Source organism: Nothobranchius furzeri, chromosome 6, assembly GCF_043380555.1.
Source record: "Nothobranchius furzeri strain GRZ-AD chromosome 6, NfurGRZ-RIMD1, whole genome shotgun sequence".
NCBI lineage: Eukaryota > Metazoa > Chordata > Actinopteri > Cyprinodontiformes > Nothobranchiidae > Nothobranchius > Nothobranchius furzeri.
Window position 1 is genome coordinate 39364625 of NC_091746.1, and position 22640 is coordinate 39387264.

The 22640-nt window shown below is 38.0% G+C and overlaps 2 protein-coding genes across 3 annotated transcripts in view; one reads left to right on the forward strand and one right to left on the reverse strand.

Moving 5' to 3' along the window:
* Positions 1-8826: 8826 nt before the first annotated feature.
* LOC107395787 (ubiquitin-conjugating enzyme E2 L3) lies at positions 8827-15434 on the reverse strand. Its single transcript, XM_015975241.3, has 4 exons — positions 15297-15434; positions 12432-12527; positions 9770-9956; positions 8827-9607 (listed from the first exon to the last, which is right to left on the reverse strand). Exons 1-4 carry the CDS (start codon positions 15321-15323, stop codon positions 9453-9455), a joined length of 465 nt encoding a protein of 154 aa, XP_015830727.1. The 5' UTR covers positions 15324-15434; the 3' UTR covers positions 8827-9452.
* A 5608-nt stretch (positions 15435-21042) lies between these two features.
* The window catches only part of zfyve16 (zinc finger, FYVE domain containing 16), a 45872-nt gene continuing 44274 nt past the window's right edge, over positions 21043-22640 (forward strand). Inside the window, exon 1 of one of the 2 annotated variants that reach the window (XM_015975252.3) lies at positions 21043-21220. The gene's annotated coding sequence lies outside the window, so the exon portion shown is untranslated. The remainder of the gene's footprint in view (positions 21221-22640) is intronic. The other variant, XM_015975259.3, reaches the window with a different exon arrangement.

Genomic DNA, 22640 nt, shown 5'->3' on the forward strand with positions numbered 1-22640 from the left:
TCAAATAATAACTTGCTGGCTGAATAAAAGGAACTTTTAGTCAAAATTTGCCAATAGGATATGGATACCGTAAATCCTCTAATACAGGCCCGGGCCTGTATTTGACTCAAGCTCATCAAGCTCCAGGCCTTTATTGGAAGGAGGGCCAGTATTAGAGGCAGGCCTCTATTTCTATTTGAGCAAAATGAGCTAATGGTTCGCTGGAGTTTTTGACAATTAAAATTGTGCCCACATTTTCAAAGTTAAACACATTTCTTTTAACAACGGTAGTTCCTGCTTCAGCCCTCTCCCCCCTCCCCCTGCTCAGCGGCTGCAAACTCACTGATGCGCCTGCAGCCTCTCGGAGTTCCTGCTGCTCTAAACATTAAAATAATTATTTCATTTTCTGTTCCTCACTTCTGATGACCTTCAATGGTTGTTTGTTGCAACCAGCAGGTACAAAAACTAACTTATTTTTATTTGACTATTTTTCTGTCCTGTCTGTTTATTATCTTCCTGCATCTCCTCTCAGTCCTAAAGAGAAACTGCTACCTGGGTTCATATATATTCACCTCATGAGTTACCTTTGAACTGCAGTTCTAAAAGATCTACCGACCGCAAAAACAGCGGAGCGCTTGCTGTTTGGCAGCTGTATCAGTGATCAGTGCGTCGGAGGACAAGGTGATGCGCGCAGCGCCCCGCTCCACAGCATGCAGCGAAACACATCAGGCGCAAATAAAAGACAGAAAACATTAAAGGAAATGAACTGACATGAACGATCGCGTGTTAAATTAGTTTTTGAGGTGGCGACACCTGATTGTTACTGTGGCCGTGCTCAGGAGGCAGATCTACCGACCGCGAAAACAGCAGAGCGCTCCCTGCTGTGATCTGTGCATTCTGAGGACAAGGTGAAGCGCCCCGCTCCACAGCAGCGATACTCATCAGGCGCAAATAAAAGACAGAAAACATTAAAGGAAATGAACCGACATGAACGATCGCGTGTCGGTACCTACGGTCTGGCACTTAAGTTTTACCCCCAAAAAGAGAATGTGATCATACGATAATTCAATAGGGAGCATGGTTTCACAGACGCGGAAGTGATAGCGTCGGTGAAACGCCGGCTGCTCTAGGAAACCCCCGAGCGTTCGAGCGTCAACGAAGTGACACGGAAATGCCGGGCTTTCCAGAAGTAAGTAAGATAACTTACTATGAGCTGATAGTTCGTTGGATTGATCGGTAGGTTGGAAACTCTGATCGTGAATCTGAAGAAACGATGACTGAGTGGTGAGCTGGAAAGGCGACTTCCGTTTATAGCTGCGGTTTGTGACGTAGGTGCGACGTGGAGGGAATCCCCGCGAGGGGCATCCTGGGAGTCCCTACTTCGCGGATTTTCACCTATCGCGGCCAGGTCTGGAACGCATCTACCGCGATAAACGAGGGATTACTGTAGTTCATACACCCCCTACTGCTGCTCTCCAGAGTGTTCTGCAGCATAATCAGCACGTTCTCTTTGAACTTGATAGTGTAATGACCTGGCTGGGGTTGTAAGCCAGGTGCATTCTGGGTATTGTGTTATATGTGTTTCCTATCGTTCTGCTAGTTACTATGTGTTGATTTGCGTGTTGTGTGAGTGTTATGTAAGCCACAGGGAAGGTGATGTGTGTTCTGTGGAGCGGGTTGAAATAGCATGGTTAACTGACACCGTGACTCTGTGTGGTAGGAGCGTGATAGAGGATCGTGTCTGTAGCGTTACAAAGTGTTGAAGAAAAAGCATGAAAAAGGTCTGCGTGAACTTCTACTGCCTCCTGCTGCTTGATTTGGGGACTATAACCCTGCCTGCCTCCTGCTGCTTGATTTGGGGACTATAACCCTGCCGCTGGGACGCTCGTACTTGCTTGTTACCACATTCCATCCGGCCACAATAAGAGACCGGCCATTATTTACCTCTGCTGACTCCGACACTGGCCAGAATTGGAGACCCGGCCTTTAATTGAATACCGGCCTGTATTAGAGGATTTACGGTAATTATTACATTGTTGTGTCCACCACTAGGGGCAGCCTAAGACAGCAAGTAAGGGGGATAAATTGATTCCTAATGCTGCTGCATGTTAAACGAGATTGAATAAAGCTTTTAAAAGGAATTCTTGCCCACTGCTGGTGCTGCTGTGTCATGTGGCAACCGGCCATATCACACATGTCTGCAGCACTATTAGACCGTTATACAGTTTCTCAGCAAAAAATTTTATTTGGGGGTGATGTGCTTTTCAACTGCCATCTTAATCACCATCTAAGGAGCAATAAGTATAGTGATAGGATTTATGGTTCTTTCATGGGAGCTGTTCATTAGTCAGTCGTTTAGCTCAAAGAGCCGTTCAAAAGACTGGTTCCTTTGAACAAAGCAAAGCCAAGAGGGGGGGATCTTAAAAGCAACGTGTTCCTTCAGTGTCCATGAGGGTGCACGGTGGTTGGGTAGTGTTCCTCTGACGTCCGTCAGAGCGGTAGGTGGGGGTTGAGTGGGTGCGCTTTATCAACTTCTTGGGAGATTTGTTACCGGAAGACATGATGAACGGGTCTCTACAGGGACTCTGCTCTCATCATTCACTTTGAAAACCTGTTCAAAAATTTTGATTTGTTCATGAACGTCACATCATTAAATAAGTAAGAATTTTACAGTGAAATTATCACAAAACATGCATCTCAGTCACATTGGGGGCCACAACCCATAGACAGAGCTCAGATGTGGTGTGGAATCTATATGGTTCTATTTAGGGTGACCAGATCCCAACTAGCCAAATGTAGGAAAAGCCTTTTAGCACTAGCATCACTGCTAACATAAAATTATTATTATTATTATTATTATTATTATTATTATTATTATTATTATTATCATCATCATTCAATTCAGCTTGAATAAGAAAACAGCAGAAGCTTTAGGATTATTTCACAATTACTTAACTTCCACAGCTTAACTCAGGCTGTTTGGACCTTCTACAGTGGGTCTGAATAACTTTAGTTAAAATGATTTTAAGCCATCAACTCCTTTTAATAATATAGATCAGCCCAAAATAAAAAAATGCAGGTTTAAGCAGCAGCAGCAGAGTTTTTATTAACTATTTTCCACAACAGAATGGTTATTCTTTTTACAGTGTAAAAGTACCCGTATCATTTTTAGATCTGTTCATTGTAAATTAATTTTCCACTAAAATCAGCATCCCATTGAAAAAATATCCATACTTTTTTTCTCTTTTTTTTTCTTCTTAATTTAGAAACAAAATGTTTTTTTTTCATTTTTTTTTTCAAAAATGACAACAAATCTCTCATCGTAGATATTTAGGAGAGAGGAAATAAAACTTTACTGACTTTAATCTCAATTAAAACCAACATGTTTTATGTGACTCGGACTCCGTTTCATATCAGGCTCCGTGCCCTGACACTAAAAAGAAAATGACTGAGAAACATCACAGAGACTATCAGAGTCTTCCTGAACACTTTAAACACACTACACGTCTTTATTCTAACAGCATTTTCTCCACTGCACCCATCCATCTTTCGTGTTCACTAATGCTTCTGTTTTTAGGCTATCTGGATACCTCTGTCAGTGCCTGCCTTGTGAACATAGTTTATACCATAATATCTGGTAAAGAGGGTTAGATGCTGACGTTAAGCTAACAATGCTAAATGCTGGGCAAGTGTCACACTTGGGTTAGCGGCCCACCAGGATAGTGCCGTGATGCCAGATAGGCAGAGCCGGATTAAATTAATGGACTACACTAGGCGGGCTGCATTTTTTTGGGGCCCCCTCTCCATTATTTAATGAATTGAAATCTGAGACTTACCAAAGTTACTAATAAAAGTTCATTCACATTTTACATAGCCTAGTCTTTGGTTACAAATTGGTTGTTTGTAAGTCATGTTTTGTATGTAAAACATTCTATCAGACTATTTATTGATATTAATAATTGATATGTCATTGCACAGCTGTATTAAATGCTAATAAATTATCCTCATGTTATCTATTGGGAGTGTCATTGTTAAGGCGGTAGTACCAGTAAATAACCACTAGGTGTCATTAAACTATGTAAACAGAGCAAATATGTTTCTCTTATTTGCTGTGTTTATATTTAATGACTACATTTAATTAAAAAGATTTTCTGCTAAATACAATAACTTAATACATTTATAAATGTTGACAAATTAATCACATGATGGTGGAAAGACATTCAAGAATAAATAGATTAATTTGAATGGACTGAAGCATGTTTAAAGGCGCAAAAACAAACTATAAACATGCAGCCTAAATTATTACAGTATGAATTTAATACAATCTATAATCTTAAAAGAAAGTATTTTAATAAAATGAAAACATTATCTTAAGTTTTGATCTTGCTTTATGCTCATTCAGGCTGTTTTCACCTCTGCTGAATCAGAAACTTGGTGTGAATTTTCTGAGTGTGAACTTATTGTTTGTTATGCTATTTGAACATTAATAAAATATTTGAAAAATAATTAATAAAACCAGCAACACTTACCAAGGAAACCATTTAGCATGCTCCACTTCGGGATGATCTTCAGCCTTCCAGCATAACAGGGCCTCAGTCACAGCAGAAGCACGTCTAAAGAAATGTTCCTTGGTTAAGCTTCGGTTTATGTCTCGATTTCCTCTGCGATGCTGAAGAATATCCAATATTTTGAGAGGGATGGTTTAGTGCAAAGTACTCACGCATCCTGTCATCAGTTTGGTACCACTTTGCAGGATCAGATGGGTAGCTTGTGAGGCTCCTGCTGTAAGACTATATCAGAGGTGGAAAGTAACAAATTACATTTACTCACGTTACTGTAATTGAGTAGCTTTTTTGTATATTTATACTTTTTAAGTCGTTTTTAAAAGCTGTACTTTTTTTTTACTTGAGTAAGTTTTTTAAAAAGAATTGTAATTCGCTACATTTTAAATCACATCTGTTACTGAATAAAAATAATTATAGGCTTAATAAATTTAAAATATTACGTGAAGCAGCGTCGGAACGGAAATAGACACCTGCATGAGAGCCACGTCTAAACCGTGGGGGGGGGGGGGTTACACTTTTGCTCAAAGACATCAGTTCAGTTCCTCAACTCGCTGTTTACCTCCTCTCTCCCTCCTCTCCTGTGGGTTGGAACCCGCACTTTCGCGCACCGGTGTGACGTCATCAGAATTCTGCTCGGTTCGGTAGCCGGACTCGGTTCCGTGTTTGAAATGTGTTTCTCTACCGCTCCGCACGGCAGCGGCAAAATAACGTTTAGCGCTCATAACAAGCGGATTCTCAGCGCTTTGCTCAAAAAACAGAAGACCTGCAGGCCTCTGTGAGTTAAACATCCTGATACTGTTCAGGTGTAAACATTGTGCTCCATCCCTGTGTTTGAACTCAGAAGATGCTCCTTGATGCCACAGATATGTGATGATTTAGCTTGTTTCTTTATTTTACTCCAGAATAAGAGATTAAAGTATTACTAAAGCAGTTCAGTGTAGTTAAATTAGTCATTCACATGATTCTAACATGCTGCTGTGTGTGTGCGTGCGCGCGCTTGCGTGTGCATGTGTGTGCGTGCGCGCGCTTGCATGTGCATGTGCGTGCGTGCATGTGTGCGTGTTACACATATAGAACTGCATGAGAAAGTGTGGTTTCATCAAATCCATGCATCTTATATCTTGGCTGAAGTAATTGCTCAGGAAAATAACTTCTATTTCATACATAATGACGTCTCTGCAGTGTTTATGATTATGTTTTATCTTATCTTTGGTCTGGGAGGTGTAACATATCATGATACAAGCCTTTTAAAACATGTTAAAGTGTTACAAGAGGAGATAAATGCATAAATTTAAAGTTCATGTTTGGAGACCAACCTTCACAGATTGGAGGCTCACGCTGGAGAGGAGACACCGTTAGTTCTAGTAACACCTGGGCTCCCACAGCCTGTTCTGACAGGATGGACGTTACGGGACCCTTAAGGATTCCAGTTGGACGATTGGAGGATTATTTAGGAGGATTGGGATGAACAAACTGATTTCAGTGGTGAAGGGTTAAATGAGTGAGTGAACCCACTACCAAGGATGAACTCTGCTAGCTTTAAAAATCAGCTGCTCTAAATAAGCATGAAGGTCAGAGAGGAGCTCTAGGATGGACATGAATAAAGGAACTGTAAAGTAGGTAAAGTAGGGCAGGGCCAACGTTAGCAGCTGTCATACGGTCCATCTGAAATGTTTGACTGCATTTAGCTTGTTATGTGACAGGTTAGAGCACAGTCTCATGTTAGAGTTTTGTCATGAAAACATTGAGATACCTCACACACTGATGGCATCTAAAAAATGATTTTTTCTCAAAATTAAGAATAATTTTAATCACAATTGAAACCTACCATCCTAAACCTCGTCCAATCAATGTGCACGTCCTGTTCTCACTGATTGGATAGAAATCCCTCCTTCAAGCTGTGCGTGTTTGAGTGTGTTTGTGTGTGTGTGTGTGTGTGTGCGCACACAAGCGATTTGTGAACTGGCGTTGTGATTTAGCACTGCTTAGATGTAGCCATCCTTATGCTGACAAAAACGTAACTAAGTAACTTTTACTTTGAGTGCATTTTGTTTACGATACTTTTTACTTTTACTTGAGTAAAAATTCAGGCAAGTACTTTTACTTGTAATTGAATAAAAAATTATCAAAGTATTGGTACTCGTACTTAAGTAGGAAATTTTAGTAGTCTTTCCACCTCTGGACTATATTGGGCTCAATTCTGGCTAGCTGCTGTTCTTCCAGTTCGTCCTTCTGTGACGGCATTGATGTTGACGGCGTTGGCGCTATAGCGTCTTCCGCCGCATTTCCTGCTGCATCTTCCACTGCGTCTTCAGACCGTGTCTCCTTTGGGTCTGGCTCGGGTCCGGCCTCTGGCTCTGCTGACTCGAGCAGGTTCACAGCTGTTGGACAGCTGCCCGACAGAAACTTCTGTAAAGCCCCCCACTGTATTTTCTTTTGTTGCTCTTCATTTTTTTTTTTTTTTTACATTTTGCTGCACCCGAAAGCATCGTGAGAGTTAGCCTACTCAAAAACACCTGCTAGTTTTGTTGTGTCCCGCTCTGACTCTGACCGCTTCTCTGACGTCCTTAATTGGGTGGAGCCCAAGTTGTAGGCTACTGTCATGGGCTGGCGTTAATGTGACGTAGCTAATGTAACGGTCTATGGTTAAGATAAACATTGTCACTATTTTTAGTTAATTAATAAATATTGAAATAAAATGTAGATAGGAGTCCTACCTACAAATTCTATCATAGGACATTTGTACATTTTATTTTTAATTTATTTAATTTTAATTTTGTCCCTCTTTCTGGGCCCCATCCAGCCAATCAGGCCCTAGGCACGTGCCTACTTTGCCTTTCCGTTAATCGGGCTCTGCAGATAGGCCTGTCCACCCCTGCTCACACAGGATTGATTTGTTTTAATACATAGATTGCAGTACCCAAATTGACCACAGGATGTCATTCTTACCTTACCTTTAAAAGGTTGAATATGGAACACGGACCTCTGGTGTTCGGAGGTGGTATCGCAACAACAGAACTAGTCTTCCAGCCCTCAGAATGTTGGTTCACTGCTGACACATTCCAGCAACATGTTTAGTGACAAATCGTACAGGATAAGGATTAATTTCTACAAAGTTTATTTTAGGACATAATTTACCGTTAGAACATCTCGTGGGCTCAGAATCAGCTGCTTGACTTGTCAAGTCCGCCAATTTACACATTCCCAGCCCCACCTTGCTGAGTGGACTTTTTAATGCAATGTGGCCCTCTAGTGGCTGTTAGATGTAAACACAAACCCAGTGTCATGCCCGTCAAAATGAAAATTTGATAACTGTACATTAATTCTGCATACCTCTAGGTGCCCCATGGAGGTATTATTTTCAAAAATATAACTTTTGTAAAAACGTTTCATATATCACCTTTAACAGCACAAAACCTGCTTGCATAAATTAGTTGGCAGATAAATTCTGGAATATTTCCTAGCTTGAGTAACTGTTAAAGGTTGATTATTAAAAACTCAAAGTGGCATCTGGTGTGTGGAGGTTTTCAATAGAACAAGGTTTCCAGCCATCAGGATCACAGGTTCGCAGCTGATATGTGAAATGTTTTATTTGGGTCCATCTGTTATAGGCTTCACTTGAACTCAGTCTGGTTCTGGATTTTTATGGTCGCTCCTCTTCTGAGAAGTATAACGACATCTTCTGGGCTCAGAAGCAGCTGCTTGAATTGCTGAATTCGCCATTTTGAATAGTACCAGCATTGCTGTGCCGAGCAGACTGTTTACAGTATTTGGCAATCCACAATGCTGCCCTCTATTGGCTGGTAAGCATAAACCCAGTGTCGCGCCCATCAAAACAAATATTTTCTTTTAAATTAAAATAAAGCTTTTAACCCTCCCACTGTCCTAAAAGGTGTGACACCCAATAGGATAGTGGGAGGGTTAAAGGAAATACTGTACCTTCCTTCTGCACGCCTCTAAACACTCCATGAAAGTATTTTTAAAATATAGGTTTTTAAATTGTTCCATAGTCAACCTTTAAAGTATTTTATTTTTCATATTGAAACAGTCCCAACTTTGTGCAGATCTAGAGAAAATGTTGTTTAACTTTTAACTAACAATCACCCAGGTTAATGAATTCACTTTATAACTAATACGCATTCATCTACAGCAACTCTTCAACAATATTTTGTGTATTTTATCAGTTAAGTACTTCATTACTTCTTCAAACCTAATTCACCATTCACAAACCACTTGAAATTTAACATTATTCTTTCTATTCAAAATAAAAGTTGCAGCACTCTGACAGCGCACCTATTGGTGGAAACTTTTTATTTAGAAGGAATATTTTTTCTAAATACAAAAAAATGGTTTCAATGACACGTGAATGCTGCATTTGCAAGATTGGTTTGTTTTACATTTGGACTTATCAGGAATAAACTGTAATTTGTAATGGCTTTCATAAAATAAAATGCATTAGAGAAAAAGAAAACAGAGGGGCAGCATATTAACGTTTTAACATAAAGCTTCATCTCTGTTAACATGTCTGCATATAATAATGAATAATCAGAGATTAAATTTGACATTTAAGCCGAAAAGCACTTTTTTATTGTTTTTGTCTTTCAAATGCCATCTCTGACATTTTTCCTAAAAAGAAATCAGTAGAAAGAAGTCAAAAATAACCAAAAGGTGACACCTTGAGGCCAGAACCTGAACACTCCAAAAAGTCCTGCTTTTTTCTTCTTTTTTTCTGGGAAAGAGAAACAGAAACACAAGCCTCTATTGAAGATAGGTGGAGAGTGCTAAACATTGCATGTACACAAGAACAGGGCATCTCTGTGAAACACGGGGTAAGAACAGAGAGTCAGGCTGGGTTCTTCCATCAGGAAACAGAAAGGAGGCCAGCAGGTGTGTGTCAGTGCCGAGTCATCAGTCTACAGGTCGTTTTTCACTGTGTTTCTTTGTAAACTCTTCAGCATTCTTCATGAATTTAGCGCGGTCCTTAGTGAACTCCTCTGCCAGGTCTGCCCTCAGAGGGTGTTCTGGCTGAGGCGCGTTCACCAGAGCAATGAGACACTGAATCACTGCAGGACAAACACAAAACACAACCTGTTACTACAAAACACACACAGGAAGAGCAGAGAGACGTGACATTGCATCATTCTCCCTACACAAGCACATTGAATTGCCTCTGTGTATGAAATGTGCTATATAAACAGAGCTACCTTGCTCTGCCTTACACTCACCTTGGCAAGTTCTTGTGGCTGGCTTCCAGTTTTCCACACTGATGATGGGCAGGCACACCTGGCCCTTCTCATCAATGTTGGGATGGTAGATCTTTGTCTTGAAGGTGATCTTCGGGGGTTTGAATGGATACTCCGCTGGGAAGACTATCTCAATTCGAAACGCTCCTTTGTCATATGGAGCACAGTCCTTAGGGTGAAAATAAGAGTGAGAATCTGAGGATTTTAAATGGTCTGTATTTGATATAGCACCTTCTACAGTCCTAGAACCCCCCAAGGCACTCCACACCACAATCAGTCATTCAGTCATGCACACATTCACACCCTACAATGTAGCCACAGCTGCCCCGGGGCCCACTGACAGAGGCGAGGCTGCCGTACGCAGGCACCACTGGTTCCTCCAACCACCACCAGCAGGTAATGTGGGTTAAGTGAATTGCCTAAAGACACGGACAAATTTAGCAAGGCTCAAACCTGCAACCTTCCGATTACGGAGCGGATACTTTACAGTATTTCCCCCCAAAAAAATTTCCAGCCGTGGCGTGGTGGGGGGTGAGGAGTACATTCGCGGACCGTTTCACCAACGTGTTCCGTCTGTGAGAGCGGGAAAGGGGGTAATAGCACGTGGAACGTTTTGGTGTCATGCGTCGGCCGTGAGAGTGGAATGGGGGTGGGTGATTTCATAGACGCTGTGCTGGAATTTCAGCTTATGTAGGGGGAACACTGCTTAAATCCTCTGCTACCCTCGCTCAATTCACTCAAATAAAAAAAAAAAATTTAAATTCAATCATTTGTGCACTGAGCCACAAAACACATGAATTTCTGGCTACATAACTGTTACGGCCCCCGATTAATAATAATTAAATGTATTTATGTTTTCACATCAGCACAGAGAGATCAAACTGCTCTGGCGAAGGAAACTTCTTGTTTTTACACTTTGATAAAAGCTTGACCCTGGAAGCAATTGTCAATCTTCTTTTTGAGAACCAGACTGAAATAATAAATCAAATGTTTACATCTTACTAAATGATCAGAAGGAACATAACATGAATCCAGTTTGTAGGATTTTTAATTGTGACCTACTGAATTTCTTGCCTGAAAATATTTGACTTGAATTTTTTGTTTTTATCAAAGGCCTTATTTCTTTTTAAAATGAGGATATTTTTCCATCTCTTTGTAGGATTAAATTAATACCAGGGCTGGGCAATATGGACCAAAACTTATATCTCGATATCTTTTTGCTGAATTCCGATATATATCTCAATATTTTTCCTCCTGTAAAATATTTACAAGTCAACTCACTTCAAGCTGTCTTGAGAAATTATAAACATAAAACAGTAGATTAAATGCATAAAAATGTATTGATTCTTGTCTAACTTAGTGCCCATTCTCTTCCAGTGTGAGCTTTAGGAACACTGGTACAGCTGTCTGTTAAAAAACACACACACACACACACACACACACACACACACACACACACACACACACACACACACACACACACACACACACACACACACACGCACACGCACGCGAGAGCTAGAGACGTATCAAATGTCTCACAGGCACTTTTTAATTATATGTTTATAATTAATGTAAAATTATTTAAATTTCATCTAGAGGTGGGCCATATCGTTTATCTCTTGTCCAGAGAAAAAAAAAACTATTATGTTAAACTGAATGTATGATGATGTAATTGCATCTACTGAAGATCACATGGGTCATGCACCGTGGAGTTATTAGTTATTAGGGCAAACATGGAGTCTCATATTGGCTCATATCAGCGATTATACTGTAATGACTCAGAGTCTCTGGTTGCTCTTTTATGAGTATTATTTTCGGGCTACTGTCGCCATAACCCACGCCTTACAAACTCTTAACTTTTTCAACAGGATCGCTCGTAACGGAGTATTTACTAGCATAGCTAACTAGAGCAGAAAAAATGGAACCGGAACAACATTTCTCACCCATTGAGCTCACCTTCAAAATAAAATGTTAACCCTATAGTTTGCTATTCAAACCCTTACAATATGTTTGAGGAAATTTGGCCACTCCGGCTATCCGTAGATGTTTCCTCATTACACAGCGGAGGGAGGGGTTTGACAGGTCTCTTCGCACAAGCAGGATGGAAAAACAGAACTCCGTTGGTGTTGAACATCCCCAAATAATTAAAAACGAGGACGCCAAATGCAAAGTTTAGAGCAGCACATTTACCCAGAGGCTCTCAGATTGAGCTAACTTGTGAGAATACATGTAATAGCCGCTTAGAGACGGAGAAACATGTCGCTAGCATAGCGGCTAATCGCTAGCACAGCAGTTTGACCAGTTATATCGATATAAAGTCATCTTGTATCTTGTTTAAAAATTATATAGATATTTTTTAAATATCGATATATCGCCCAGCCCTAATTGATACCTAATAATAATCCATTACGTGTGCAAAACTACTTTATTTCCACAAAGCATTTGGCCAAAATATGCTTAAAACTAAGAGAAAACTCACAACGTTATAACATTATAAACATCTGAGGGTCAAAACTATCAATTATCTAAAAAAAATAATAATAATAAAGAAATGATCAATTCTTTGTTATAAATTCTAACATGTATTATTTGTCCTAAAAGCTAACAGGCTAATTCCAACTGGCACCAGTTCAGTACTCACAGGAACAATGAGCCCTTGCCAGGTCAGAATGTTTGATTCATCCACTACGATGTTGCGGAAGTGCTTCATTCCAGCCTTGCGGATGTCATCGAGCTCCTGCAACAAAATATTTATTTTTATTATTTAGATCTATAATTTCAAACACATGCAACCGGGCTCTTATCAGAGAAAAGAAAACAAATCAGTAACAGGTTAACAGCAGCTTTAATGAAGTCCTCTCTTAGTGAGTTTAACAAGACAGCATCAGTGTAAATGCCAACATACACATCACTGATTCAACAAAGATAAGAGCACAATGATGGTGGAAGTCTAATTCAGTAGCTTCTAACTTCTGCCCTCCATTGATTTGGCTGGGTCAGTGACCTGGGGCTGTCTGATGGAGCCCTGAGGTTGTTGCCAGGGGTAACCGTTTGATAGGGTGTTGTCCAGGGGGGTCTGAATTGTGTTACTGTACAGTGAGCTCTGGGATGAGGATTTCAGATGGTGGGTGTCAAAGGCTGTCGATGACCTTGGGGATGAGGATCTCTACTTGTCGGGCTTGGCTTGGTAGTCACTTCCTGGACGCTGGGGTGGATCCCTGACTGCCAGGATTACTTGGATGTGGAATAATCTACATTTGGGGGGGCGGATGCTCCCTATCTCCCTTTCTTTACAAGCTACCACTCCTAGTGAAAAATGTGTTTACAATCGCAGAGTGTATATCCCCCCCCCCCCCCCACCTGCTAGAATGAACAAGTGCGGTGAACATAATCCTAATAAACGTGCTATTAGTTTAGCGTTGTTTTGCCCTGCCTGAGTTGTTCCCAAAATTGTTTTTTTTAATTCTCTAACGTAGAATAATTTTGCTCTGATAACATGGTGCCCAGACCCAGCAGCCCATCTGCATAGATTAATAAACAACCTTAAATGTACAGTTGAAGCTCAGAAAATGAGAATATGATGCTAAAGTCCATTTATTTCAGTAATTCCACTTAGACTGAGAGACCCTCTAAAGGCTCAGAAACACTTTGCAGGTGTTCTAGATTGATTAGCTAATTAGAGTGTGAAACTTTGAGTCTAGAATATTGAACCTTTTCACAATATTCTAATTGTCTGAGATTCTGAATGTGGGGTTTTCATCAGCTGTAAGCCATGATCATCACAATTATAACAAATAAAGGCTGAAATATATGACTCTGCATGTAATTGAGTCTCTCATATATTACTTTCACCTTTTAAGTTAAATTACTGACTTAAGTTAACTTTTGCAAGATATTCTAATGTTTAGAGTTTCACCAGTAAATTAAATCAATTTTGACAAACTTTTAGATTTCCTGCAACTTTCATTGCTTGTAAAACAACATTTTTATTTGATCATAAAACAATTTCCTTCCCATCAAAGCAACAGCCTGGTAGATCATTACATTCAGCCATTTACCTGCGACCTGACATTTACACTAACCATAAAACTGGATAGTTGGGGGAATTCTGGAAGTGCTGATGACAACAACAGCTAGGGGTATTTCCTGAACGGTAATCTTTGTAACATCAGACACACGATAAATCAGTACCAAATATGGAGAGATTAAAGTAAAACTGTGAAACCAGGAGACCTGACAGCCCTTACACTATAGAAACTCAGCACTCAGGTTCTTCTAAAATGTTAATATTTACCTGTTTTAAATAGGAAAAACATATATTATTCAGTACTTGATGTTCATCTTAAAATACATGCATTGAGTTACAGAAAATGAAAACCAGCAATAATTTTATTATCATGGGACATTATTAAAATTGTGTTTTCTATTTTAATCACTCTTAATTTTCTCAGATGCAAAGGCAGCTTTATTCACTGAATGATCTTGTACCTGGCTTTAGCTGGGATGAAACTGAAACTAAAAACAATCTTGTTGATCACACAAATTTTGTCAAACAAAGAACTTGAAGAGACTGTAAGAACTGCAGTACTGCTTCAACAAGTAGATTAACAAACTAATGTGTTTCAAACAAGTTCTACAAGCTTTGGAGAATCTTTTATGATTGTTTTACCATGCTAACCTTCTCATATATTAAAATACACAGATTGCAACGTGTTTTTAATCACACAGTTAATAAATAATATAATTTAATGGAAGTTAATGTCATTTTTGGCACAAATTTCAAACATAATAAGCACAAGCATTCTAGTGATTTAAGTTTCATTTTCGTGTTCATACGATCAAAGTACTGTAAAAACCACCTCCGTGTTTCTACCTACCGTTTAAAAGAATCATAGCTTTAGATATAAAAGCAATGGATGTAAAATGTAGTTGGTTATTCTGACTTTCAGGTCTAGATGGAATAAAATCAAACAGTTTTAATTTACTTTCATGACATCCGGTCTATTTATACAACTACTGATTTAATGAATTATAAAGAAAACGCGCTAATGCGACTGAAGATTTCGCCTCGTATCCAGAGGACATGTGTTTACTCATGATAGGACTGGTCCGTCAGACTAAATCTGACGGCTCAGCTGAGATGTGACGTGACGGCGCAGCCCCGGTCTCCATGTTTTCTCCACGGCTGTGTGTCTTTGACACGGTGAAAACGGCTTCAACAACTCGCCGACTGAACCCAGCTCACAGTTTTAGCACCTATATGTTGTCCCGCAGCTCCCCAAAGTGCTGAATCCCAGCATTTATGTATTTCTTCCGTCTCTAATTGCTTTTTAGTCCCCGTCGGTCGGACGTCATTCTCCTTTCATTTTGTCTGACGCCTAAGCGACACATACTCGGCCATTCTCTTCTTCCCAGCGGGTTTGTAGCTTTACACACGAAGCTCAAACAACTTTTTACACGATGTGTTCACGAGATTAACGGATTAATTGTTATAGGATTGCATTACCTTGCCTAGTCTCCTACCCGAAGTCATTGTGTTGCCGAGTTCGTCGTCTTCTTCCTGTTTCTTTCCGTGACTCCGACTTCTTTCGAGTTTAGTAAAAGAGGTTCAAAGGAGGCGGCGACCGACGGTTGGAATACCGCCCCCTACAGGCCTGGAGTACGGTGGCCCCGCGGTACTAAACCACACCTCGCGTAAACAAAACAGAAATTCAATTCAATTCAATTCAATTCTTTATTTCACTCAAAGTTTAAATATACAAACTTCAAATCAGAATATAAGCATTCAAGTGAAATAGGGGGAGGAAGAAGAAAAAATCTTATATGACCTACCCCCTTTAACTAAGACAAGATAAATAACAAAAAGTACAAAATAGCCTTATACACAAAAAATAAACCGCTCTCTTACTTCCACAAATAATATCACTACTAAAACATTAATCCTCCATCCTCAACTTACCAAATCATACGATTTTAGCATTTTATCTTTATACATTTTTTTGAATTGATCAGTAGTTGCACATTTTTTTAATTCATCATCCAGGTTATTCCATAATGTCACACCATATATTGAAATACACATTTGCTTTAATGTAGTACGAACAAATATCCTTTTAAACTCTGGTTTCTTTCTACTCTTATCATTTTTTGGGATTAAAACAAAGAACCTTTGTAGATTAGTTGGCAGCAAATTATTTCTAGCCTTAAACATAATTAGTAAAACTTTCAAGTTAACTAAGTCTTTGAATTTCATAATTTTAGATAGAACAAAATATTTGTTAGTATGTTCTCTTGGATTTGCTTTATGTAGAATTCGCAGAACTTTCTTCTGTAACAGAAACAAAGGATTAGTGTTTGTTTTATATGTATTGCCCCAAACCTCAATACAATAAGTTAAGTATGGGAAGATAAATGAGTAATATAATGTCTGAAGCGTTGTAATTTCTAGAAAACCTTTGACTTTGTTTAAAATTCCAATACTTTTGGATATTTTTTGTTTTATATATTTTATATGGGATTTCCAAGTAAGTTTATGGTCCGAGAGAACCCCTAAGAATCTGACTTCATTTACTCTATCAATTAAAAAACCATCAATAGACAATGTAACTAAATCATTAGTTTTTCTGTTACCAAAAACCATGAATTTTGTTTTATTCCAATTGAGAAATAATTTATTGTCATTAAACCACTTCTTAAGTTTAGACATTTCACAAACCATATTTTGAATAATAATTTCTAAATCATTTCCAGAACAAAATATATTCGTGTCATCAGCAAACAATATGAACTGTAATACTTTGGACACATCACAAATGTCATTGATATATAGAATGAAAAGCTTAGGGCCCAACACTGACCCCTGTGGGACACCGTGTGTAATCTCTAGTGAATCTGAAATTTCATCATCTAACTGTACAAATTGATTTCTATTGGTCAAATAACTACTTAACCAGTCATGGGCGATTCCACGTATCCCATAATCCCTCAGCTTGGAGAGTAAAATACTATGATCTATTGTGTCAAATGCCTTTTTAAATCAATAAACAACCCCACTGTATATTGTTTTTTTTTCTGTTGCTGATGAAAGTTCTTCATTTAATTCCAATAAAGCCAGGGATGTAGATTTATGTGATCGAAACCCATACTGACTCTCACTCAGGAGGTTTTCCTTCTCAATAAAGTTATCTAGTTTCTGAACAAACCATTCCTCAAGCACTTTAGAAAACTGAGAAAGCACTGAGATTGGTCTATAATTATCAAACTTATGTCTATCACCATTTTTAAAAATTGGAATTACTTTTGTAGTTTTCATTTTTTCTGGAAATGTACCACTCTGAACAGACAAATTACAGATATAAGTGAATGGTTTGACAACATAATCAATAGTTTTCTTTACAATCATCATGTCAATCCCGTCACAGTCTGTGGATGTTTTATTTTTACTTTTCCTAACTATCGTCAAAACTTCATTTTCACTTACATCCCCTAAAAACATAGACTGTAAAATTTTGCTCCCTCTTTGTATTTTTCCAGCTTCATTAGTTTGTGTTTCCAGAGATTTGGCCAAACTTGGTCCTATGTTTACAAAAAATGAATTAAGTTCATTTACCACCTCAGCTTTATCCCTCAAGATCTTATCTCCGTTAGTAAAGAAATCTGGATAACGGGCATGCTGAGACCTGGATCTTATGACACTATTCAGAATTCTCCATGTTCTTTTCATGTCACCTATGCTTTCCTTCAGCCTTAAATTATAATGATCTTTTTTTGCTTGTCTTATTAATGATGTCAATTTATTTTTGTATATTTTGTACTTCATTTCTGTGGCTTTGGTTCGGTATCTGACAAAATCTCTGTATAATTTGTTTTTCCTTTTACAAGATTTTAGTAGTCCCTTAGTTAACCACGGTTCTACATTCATATTTATCTTTTTTCTACAGACAACTACAGGACAGTTCTTATTATATAAAGATTTATATGTTTTTAAGAACGTATCATATGCCACGTTCACATCCTTCACATAAACCCCAGAAATCAGTATACTTTACTCACAAAAACGAAATAAGCTCTGTCAGTAGGGCTGCCACTCTTTGCAAAGGAAAAAAATAAATTCTCTGTCTGAGATTTTCTTTAACCTTTGAGGTCAATTTTATATTTATAGCACATTTACAACAATCATTGTTTACCAAAATGCCTCCAATTATAAGAAATAAAAATATAAAAATAAAGTAAGATAAAATGATTAGTCCTTAGATAATATTCAGCTCCTAGAAATAGGTCATTCTTTATTATCTTAAATAACTTAAAGAACCAAGATTAGGTGGAAAATGCATTGTCTGCTTTTAATTAAAAGCCAGCTCATAAAAATGTGTCTTTAATAAAGTTTTTAAATTACTCACAGTCTGAGCTGCCTTAATATTGGCTGGAAATCAATTCCGCAGTCTGCCACATTTTCCTTTTTTGTTTCTTAGAGGGTGAAGCTGTTTTTTGACTGTGTACTTATCTGATCTTCTTTCAATTTATACTCCTGGTCACACACTCAGGTCCTCCAGCCTGTTGCTCCTCGAGGTCCCAAAAGTGTGTTACAAATCATGTGGACAAAGAGCTTTCTCTGTCACGGGTCCTAAACTGTGGAACGAACTTCCAGTCAGTTCGACTGGCATCCACCTTGGCAGATTTTAAGTCTAGACTAAAGACACACTATTTTACCCTTGCTTTTAATAGTTAGCTGTTAGTTTGGTTTTTACTACTCTTATTTTATCATCCATTGTAAGGTTTTTATTGGTACTTTTTTATCGGCTTGTCTTTTTTATTGTTGATTGTGTTTCATAGTACTGTTTTATGTTTTCTATCTCTGTTATTGTGCGACTGTTCAGCACTTTGGTCAGCCGTATGGCTGTGTTTTTAAAGTGCTATATAAATAAAGGTGGTGTGGAATGTTGGTATGGTATTTTGTTATTTTAATGTCATGTATTTTAAATAACATTGTAGCATACAGTTGGCCAAATGTTACCAGAAAATATATTTTAAAATTAATACTTTTAGGGTTAAAGACAGTCTCACTAAAGTGGTTCCATTTCTGCACAACTGGATTTTGACATTTTGTTGAGGGTGGTGAATGCTCTGTAACAAATGCTGTGTTCCATTTAATACTGTTATATCAATAAGGTTTTTATTGTGTTTCTAGCTTAATAAAGAGAGAGAAAGCTCCCCTGCTGCTATCAAAAATGCCATAGCATTTTATGTTGAAAGAATGTACAGGAAACAGTGTTTCTCCTAAGTAACAACTGTAAATGTGCAAATACTTTCTTCTCCCCCATCATATTAATATCCTCAAGAGTACAAAAGCAAAGATCCCCCCCCCCCCCACACACACACACAAACTTCGTTGAGAAAAGGAGGCTAAAATATTCTCATTTAAATGTTTTATCCAATGTAATTCCAGCTTTTCACTACTGGAGGGCATGAATTCTCTCATCTTTCCTATTAAAGTCATACTATGCAACTTTTTCATATTTTTAAATAATTTTCCTGAGTCGGTATGAGCTAAAATGACCCTACAAGGTTGATGAAATGTCACTAAGACCCCCGCCTACTGACCTTTGAGCTAGAACCATCGAAATTAGGCTAGAACTGATTCCAAGATCAGCTAAACTTCATTTACAATAAATATTATTTTGCTTTTTGAAAAAAGCATTGTCATTTTCAAATCTCTGTAAATGCAAGTGTGATTTGTAAAAAGGCATCAGAGAAAGATGCATTTTAGATGCTACTAAGTGGTTAGTAGTCCTACATACATGTGGTTCTTGGGGTTCTCAGAGCTCCTGAGGGCTGTTGTGGGTCCTCCAGCAGGGGGCAGCACTGGACTCTTTCTACTCTAACTGTAGTTTTGCAGGAATGAGATGTGTTCAGTTGTCAGTTCCTTCTTGGCTCTGATTGAGTCTAAAATAGCTGCTATCTTTGCTTTTATTTCTTCTGTATCTATGCCACATGGACATGTTAAACTTTGGCTCGATTCAATGTCTTTAGTTTTCTGAAGCTTCTTGTGCTGTTGAGTCTGAATCTGTGGTTGGTGTGTTTTTCTGAATTTCTGTAGATGAGACAAGCTGGCTGCTGATGGTCTAAATCAGGGGTCAACCTTTGTGAAGCTGGGAGCAATTTCATGGGCACTGAGCCATCTGAAGGGCTTCCAAGCTGATACAAAACTGACCTTTGAACTAGAATAGATCAAAGTTAAACCAAACTTCTTGAATAATAAACATATCTTAATGTTTTTTTAAAGAAAATTGTAGTTTTAAAATCTAACACATTTGATATTAAAATGATGGCAGCAGATTTGTTTTAAATTTTATGTTAGACTTGTGCCATTTGGTGAAAAGGTCTGTGAGCACTTTGTGGTTGCTGGGGCACCATGGTGCACCAGGTGACCCCTGCTCTAGACAGAGAAGCTTGCATTTTTCATATTGCACATAGATTGCTATATGTAATACTAAGCAAAGCCCAACACATAAATGGAGACTGCCATTTCCCCCCTTAGATACAATTATATTTAAGATATATTTAATTTTATAGATAAAAAAACTCATGAATAGACATTTTTGAAAGTGAATAGGAAGTATTGAATCATGGGAATCTGCAAAACATTTTAATTGCAGAACTTTTTAAATTGAACTTTGTTTTGTCCATTAGTACTCTTTGTCTGTAGAGACTTTAAATTAGAAGGGATGTTGGTTTTTGTGTACAGGAATGTGCACAGCTAATAATGTCATTTATTTAATTTGAATATCTACTGTAAAGAAGACATACAGTTTTGGATTTAATTATGTGATACATAAGCCTGCCAAACAATTTCACCGGGATGGCTTCATGTTCACCTCGGATTTTTTAGTTTTAAGAAGTTATTTCGCCTTTTATGCGTTATATAGCCATAGCAACGCTAGATTTAAAGCGGACTTGTTCCGAAATAGGGTCACGTGTTTATGTGTCTTGTTTTACTTTCTCAGTTTCATTTATTTCCGATGTAATAATTTTTATTATTGACACATTACGTTTATAATTTCCTGTCTTGTGTAATGCGTTATGTGTTTGGTTAAAATGACTGCGTTTGCTTTAGAGAAGAACCGTAAGCGCAAATGGGGTTAATAACAGCTGTTTATAGCTCAGGAAAAGGTGAGGGCTATGTAGCTTCTAGCCTGAAACCGAGCAGTTCCAGGTGTTCCGATACAATGACCTCAATGCCAATACTCCGTCCAAGATGGCCGCCTGAGTGAAGAATTTACACCTCTCAAGTGAAACTAATCCAACAGCTCGCTGCTTGAACAACTTCAGCTAAATGTTTGGATAATTAAACGGCGACACTGGCGATGTTCGTTTTGGCTTTACGTTTTAAGTCCGTGACTGTTGAGGTCATGGAATAAAAAGCCGTCAAAGGTAAGAAAAACCAACAGTCCGGGTTACCCACAGGGAGTTATTAGCGTTAGCCTCGTATTACCCACAGTAACGGGCTAACTAGCTACACACTCTTCACTTAGTCGTGTTTATTGTCTACCACCTTCTTGTTAAGGGGGTGAGTTAAAGGCAGGTAATGTGTTAGCGGCAGAGATGCATTAAGGATAATTATGAATTTGGGTTGTTGTAAAATGATGCTTATGTTTCTGGCAGAGGTTCTGCATTTAACGTTTTGGTTAACGTGTTTATTAATGTAGTGAAAATACCGATTAATTGTCTTCACACTGAGAACAATAAACGACGTTTAATAGGCGATAAAGGGTTAACATTAAGATGGCAGTTGTGAGCTATATTTTTCCATTTCATTTAGTTTTAAACACAATTTTACAGTTACTAAACACACTTATTTAAAAAGAGAACACTACTGACAAGATATAGTGCACTGATATATGTGAAAACATCTGTCCAAACAACAAATATGGAGTGTAATATACCGTAAATAAAAGAACAGCCTAAAACTGCTTAATTAGGATATTTTACATGTTTTTGCACCTGACAATGAACACAACCACACACCCTTCAGTGTCTGTATTATTAGTAAACGCCTAACATTAACTAGAGTGTTGTTAGTTGAAACCTTTTAAAAGAAGCTGTGGCAACACATTCCATTTACTTCATTCTGTTACGATTAACTGTAATGTTCACTTCCTTTCCCCCAGAAATATTTATTCTCCATAGAAACTTGGTTACTGAGTGACAAATGGTGAACTGACTTTCTGTGGAAAGTAGAAGCATCACCACAAAGTTAATGTTGAACTTGTGACAACAACCTTTTTAGTTGAAGAGCGGTTGCTTTAACTACAGGAAAACAATAATTCAGATCAGTTTTCTCATTAAAACTGCAGATATTTTGAAGTGTGTTCTGATAGTTTTAATGTTTAATATTTTCTATTCCAACATTTACATTTGATTTTAGACTATTCTCCTTATATTTATTTGTAGTTAAAAATTTCAGTTAAGATATGAGGACTTAATTTTGCTTGTCCAGAGAGTTCACTGGTATTTTAAAGCATTAAATATTATTTTAAAATGAAACTGCTTTCCACTCCTCAAGAAGAACCTGTTCAATCAGAGGAATGTCAGCGGTGGTATTTTTAGAAAGATCTTTGTTTCAGTTGAGTTATTTTAGTCCTACTGAAGATGTTCTTCTATAGAGTTTGATCAGTTTTTATCCTCAGTAATCTCATATCTGGGTTTATGTTTTTACACACAAAAAATCTCATTGTGGATCAATTTTAAAAAGTTCTTTAATTTTTTTAGGCATAAATCCCCTAACCCTAAAATAATGAGGTTTTACTAAACAATTTTTTGACTTGGTTCACATAAGCAAAGCTTCAATTAT

Coding starts and splice junctions, on each gene's coding strand:
- LOC107395787 (XM_015975241.3), bottom strand. CDS start 15,323: ATGACTTCGGGTAGGAGACTAGGCAAG. Junction 12,528..15,296: donor CGGGTAGGAGACTAGGCAAG/GTAATGCAATCC, acceptor ATTTTGTTGCAG/GAGCTCGATGACATCCGCAA. Junction 9,608..9,769: donor AGCCACAAGAACTTGCCAAG/GTGAGTGTAAGG, acceptor TTTGTCCTGCAG/TGATTCAGTGTCTCATTGCT.